At 38.3% G+C, this 5,728-nt stretch overlaps 1 protein-coding gene across 1 annotated transcript; it reads left to right on the forward strand.

The window, feature by feature from the left end:
- Nucleotides 1-341: 341 nt before the first annotated feature.
- Nucleotides 342-1,359, forward strand: LOC140499589 (olfactory receptor 1f45-like). The gene has a single exon (XM_072601213.1). The coding sequence runs from the start codon at nucleotides 342-344 to the stop codon at nucleotides 1,284-1,286; it is 945 nt and encodes a 314-aa protein (XP_072457314.1). The 3' UTR covers nucleotides 1,287-1,359.
- The last annotated feature ends 4,369 nt before the right edge of the window (nucleotides 1,360-5,728 follow it).

Genomic DNA, 5,728 nt, shown 5'->3' on the forward strand with positions numbered 1-5,728 from the left:
CAGAGTATGAGGTGAAACTACAGAGCATTATTATTCATGATTTGGAACATGTTATAGTTTATAGTTAACAGTTCTTATTTTAAAAATATTTGTATCCTCCCTTTGATTCCTTGTTTATCAGGGAATGTCTCTGATGCTATACATCTGTTCTCAATTTTCTATATATTTTGCATCTCAGACTATTAGCAGTGACATTTTCTTTAATGCAAATATTTCCCCGTTATTCTGTTTCTCTTCTAATTTTATCTTTGCTGATTTTCTTCATACGAAAATGTTCAGACCAACTTTAAATGGGTTGTTTTAGTTTCATTTCCTTTCCCCTTGTGCTTCTCAACAGAACTATGGAACGAAGAAATCAATCAAGGATCTCTGAGTTCATCCTCCTGGGCCTTTCAAACCAGCCTGAACAAGAGAGGCTTCTGTTTTTCCTCTTCCTGGTTATGTACCTCATCACAGTGCTATGGAACCTGCTCATCATTCTGGCCATTAGAACTGACTCCCACCTTCACACCCCCATGTACTTCTTCCTTAGCAATTTGTCCCTGGTTGACATCTGCTTCACATCCAGCACTGTCCCGAAGATGTTGGTTAATCACATATCTGGAAATAAAGCAATTTCTTACACCAGTTGCCTGACACAAGTGTTCTTCTTCAGCTGGTTTGCAGGATTAGATAGTATCATCCTTGCCTCCATGGCCTATGACCGCTATGTGGCTATCTGTGCCCCATTACACTATACCATGATCATGACCCAAAAAGTCTGTGCCCGTCTAGTAGCAGTGTGCTGGTTTTGGGCCTGCATTGATGCCCTGATTCACACTATCACCCTGACCCGACTTTCATTCTGTGGTCACAATGAAATCCCTCATTTCTTCTGTGACCTCAGTGCGGTGATAAGGTTGGCCTGCTCTGATACCTTCCTCAATGACTTGATGGTCTACACAGTAGGAGGACTGACAGCTGTCATGCCTTTTATTGGCATCCTCATCTCCTACACACGCATTTTTGTGGCTGTCCTGAAGATCCCCTCAGCCTACGGAAAACAGAAAGCTTTCAACACTTGTGGCTCCCATCTCACTGTGGTCTGTCTCTTCTATGGAACAATTATTGGAGTGTACTTTAACCCCACATCCACCCATACAGCCCAAAAGGACACAGCATCAGCTGTGATGTACACTGTGGTCACTCCTATGCTGAACCCTTTCATCTACAGCCTAAGGAACAAGGACATGAAAGGAGCCTTGAAGATGCTCTTCACCAGGAAACCAGGAAACCTCTCTCTATGACTGTAGACATCCTCCTGGGCCTGGGTACCTGGGTGCTCAATGGAATGATTGAATAAATTTTCAATAATATTTCGCAAATGTCATAAATGAAGTCAATTGCTCATTTCTCTATTTACACTAGAGGTCATGTACCATCATAAAAAAATCATAGGATCATTGCTTCCCCTTCTGGATGAGCAATCATAGTCTCCTGTGCCTCAGTTTCCTTATCTGGAAATTGAAGGGGCAATTACACAGGGAGTCCTTTATAGAAAAAAACAATGAAATTCTGCAATTTACAGGCTTACTTGTTTGGAGCACTGGAAAGGTAGCCTCGGGCCTTCCTGGTTTCAAGACCTCTCCCTCTATTTACTCCCACACTGTTGCTCTAAGAAAAGCTGAGAATAAAGAATTTAGACAAATATAGGAGAACTTTTAAGAACTAATGCAGAGCAAAGCAAGTAGAAGTAGGAGAATAATATTTATATACAATAACTAATAATGTAAATGAGGAGAAAAAAACCTCAATTCTTTGTAAATATGGGAAAGATTTGGAAAAAGGTACTACCCTCTCTTCTTGGCATACATGGAAGACTCTGGGGGTGGAATATTGTATGTACCATCTTAAATCTTCACTGTGTTGGTTGCTTTCATTAAACTTTTTTTTAAAATTTTTCCAGGCAATAGGAAGCAAAAATTTAAGCACTTACTATGAAGGAATGATCTAGTAGCATGAAAAGCTTGAAAATAAGTGAAAGAATATGGATGGTAGAGGGAGAAATATGCTAATGGAGATGGGATGGAATGGGATTTCTTGTGCACGTTGGCTTTGTCCAGGCAAAGGGCCACCTCATCATATGAGATAGCAGTGAAAGGAGAAAGAGTGGTAGAAGGCACCTTGGTGACATGACACAATGAGGAGGGGAGAAAAGAGAGCTCCTTATGAATGACTTCAATTTTTTTCAGTAAAATATGAGGAAAAGTTCTGATTTGATAGGGTGGAAGGAAGAGGAGCCTTGGGAGGTCTGAGAAGGGATGAAAAGGTTGAGAAGTGAGTGGATAGTGAGTTAATAAGGAATGAATAAAAGGATTGCATTGTAGCAGTGAGGACCCAATTAAAGTTATGTAACAAATTTGCATGCCTAGGATACTCTTGCTGACTGATTATATGATCTTCTCTATCTTTATTCATCAATCTGATAAGATGGGTAAAGGATACAGGAGAAGAGGACAATGTACAGTTTAACTATCTTGTTGAGGGGTCAAAAATGGGAAATAGACCAAGAGTGATGGCCTAAGAGTGAACTCAGAGATCAAAAGATTAGAGGTCACAATGTAGATGAAGAACAGGGTTTGGTATCAGAGAGCAGAAAGAGAAAAGGAAGACCAATAGATTGTAATCAGATAAGGGAGTCAGAGAAGAACAATTTCAGTGTTCATGTGGCAAGAGAAAGCACAAAAGGAAGCCAAAAGAGTGATGGGGAAGGAAAGTAATATACCTGCTTGGGAGACATGGTGGGACAGTTCTGAGAATCTGAAGTATAAATGGAAGGGGAATGACACCTAGTCAGCCTTGATATGTTCCAAAAATGAAGATTCCAGGAGGCACTTACCAATGGGTGGAGAATGGCAAGAGCAGTTATCTTTCAGGGAAAGAAGGCTACAGATGCTGAGGGAAGTTCCAGGTTGAGAGGGCAAATGAGCCATTATGACAAAGTCCTAAGAACGAGAAACAGAGCCAGGAGCAGAACGAAATATTTGGGATTTTTCCCTTTGTTTCAAGGGAAAGTTCAATGAGTAGAAGATGTAGAGATACAACCAGAAATTAAGGTGACAGTTTTATATAAAATAAGAACAACAAAAAATAAAAATTTAGTAAATGAAATGTATTAGGGAAATGAGGATATTTTCAAGGTCCCTTTCATCTCTGACATTTTATTATTCTATCACCTAAGTTCAAGTGCTTCCTTGATCACTCTTTAGCTGTATGAGTGATTTCAATTTTCTAGGTCCCCGTTTGGAAAAATTACAGAATATCCTCAATTTAATGGATTTCAGGGGTCATAGATTCTAACTTCTGCTAGACCCTGAAACACCAATTAATAAGACTCTAGTAAATATCTTCCTAACGGTACTGTATATATCATTTACTGTATAAGCAAATAGCGGGCCATGAATATAATGGAGTCTTACTGTATTGTAAGAAATAATGGAAACAGAGATTCTAGGAAATAGTTTCATCTAGTTATGACATTAAATAAGTTAAGAAAATATTAAAATTGCTATAATAATGTCAATGGAAAGAATGGCAAACTCAAAATAATAAAAAATGGATGCTGAGAAATTACAAAAAAAAAAATCAGCTCCCAAGAAGAAACAGAAGATATTTTCCCCCACATCTTTACTGAGTGTAGAAAATGTGTCAATGTATGTAGAACGTGGCATAGAATATCAGATAATTTTGATGGACTGATTGGTTTGCTGATTTTTTTTTAATTTTCCATTTTAAAAAAAAGTCTTCATTACAAGAGATATCTCTCTGGGGGGTAGGAAGTCAAGATAAGTCAATATGTATTTATTAAGCACTTATGTGCCAGGCACTATGCCTAATGCTAGAGATACAAAGAAGGGGGGAAAGTCCCCACTCTCCAGGAGTTCACAGTCTAATGGGGGAGGCTACATGAAAACAACTATGGACAAACAAAATATGTGTATATACATGTATGTATATACACACATATATATGATAAATTGTAAATAATCAGCAGAAGGAAAATGCTGGTATTAAGGGAAACCATGACAGGCTTCTTGTAGAAACTGAGATTTAAGCCAGGACTCAAAGGAAGCCAGGAGATTGAGATGAGGAAGGACGTAATGGCAAGGGGAATAGTCAATAAAAACACTCAGTCTGGAGGTGGAGCATCTTGTGTGAGGAAAAGCAGGGAGGATGGGGGAGAGGATATTGGAGAGGTGGGTACAAGTAGGGTATAGCAAGACTGCTAAGGTAGTGGGGCAGGTTGGGAAAGGTTTTGAATAACAGACTGGATTTCAGATTTCATCCTGACGACAATAAGGAGCCCAGAATTATAAGGGTGTGACATGATCAGACCTGTGCTGCAGGAAGATGAATTTGACAGCTGAGTGGAGGATGAACTGGAGTGAAGAAAGACTTAAAGTAGGGATAATAGCCAGCAGGCTTTTGCAATAGTTTTGGATATGCTAGGATATTGAGTGTGTATAAAAACAAAATGTAAGAGTGAAATTCCACTTTAAAAAAATATACATGAAGGAGCAATAGCACTTCTAGATTCATAAAGTGTTAATGACTAAAACTATTTGACCCTGGTAAGAGTAAAAAGGTAAATCAGCAGAACAAGTTAGATTAGGGAGAACTTATTGTTCCCTCTTATTGTCTATTCTTTATTCTGAGAGGTCTACTATGAACTACAAAAATATGGCATCCTCCAGCTCATGGACTTGATTTTTCAGACCCAGAACTTGATCCTTCCAAATGGGAGTGGAGAGAAATAGAGGAGTGAAGTCTGGGATTTCTAGTCTTTTTTCTCCCACATTCTGTTACTGTTTTAGAGAGCCATTAAATTGTTTTGTTTTTATTTTACTCTGTTTTTCTTTTCATTTTCCTTCTCTTACTTTAGTGCTATCTATATCAGGGTTTTTAAAATACCAGAGGTCAAAGTTGGCCAGAAACATTTCTAAAGTCAAGTAAGTGGTCAAAATCCCTTCTGGTAATAGTTGAGGACCTTACCACCAAACGTAGAATATGGTAGGGGCCATACACTAATCTCTCTCCTCATTCAAATCAGGTTAAGTTTTTCTTTAAAGGTACTGAAGCCATCCTCAAGAATTGAATGGCTCAGAGGACTAAATGTTCAAGCTGTTGATATCACTTCTTGGTTAAAAAAGACATGAGGATCTCCAGCCCCATTTTGAGTCTTGGTAGACCATAACTGGTAACTCAGGCAAAGAAGTTTCTCTCAAATGTATCAACTTGGAACATCCTCAATGCATAGCATTATTAAATGTCCTCTTACTGCTATGTTAAGTAAATTTCCTTTTGTTAACTACTGAATTTCTTATGTATGCTTCCTACTTTTTCCAACATGAAATCTAAAATGCCAAGTTGCTGGCCTAACTCTGGCTCCTCCCAAAATACCTAAAATCATATTACCACAATAAGTTTGGAATGAATAAACACATTCAATTTTAAAAGGCACATCATTAAAAATTTTAGGAAACAACCAACTCAGGCACTTTCACCAGAAATGTGAAAGGGAAAATATTTAACCAAAAAAGGAGAGAAGCAAACACAAAATAAATGTAACGGGTTTTTGAGAACTGACTGATGTTGGGATTTGGAGTTCAGAGTGACATCAGCAAGTCAGCTTCATCCTCTGCAGCAATATCCATAACCACCAATCATACCAATAAAATAAGTCATTTCA

This window comes from Notamacropus eugenii, chromosome 4, assembly GCF_028372415.1.
Source record: "Notamacropus eugenii isolate mMacEug1 chromosome 4, mMacEug1.pri_v2, whole genome shotgun sequence".
Lineage (NCBI taxonomy): Eukaryota > Metazoa > Chordata > Mammalia > Diprotodontia > Macropodidae > Notamacropus > Notamacropus eugenii.

Coding starts and splice junctions, on each gene's coding strand:
- LOC140499589 (XM_072601213.1), top strand. CDS start 342: ATGGAACGAAGAAATCAATCAAGGATCTCTGAGTTCATCCTCCTGGGC.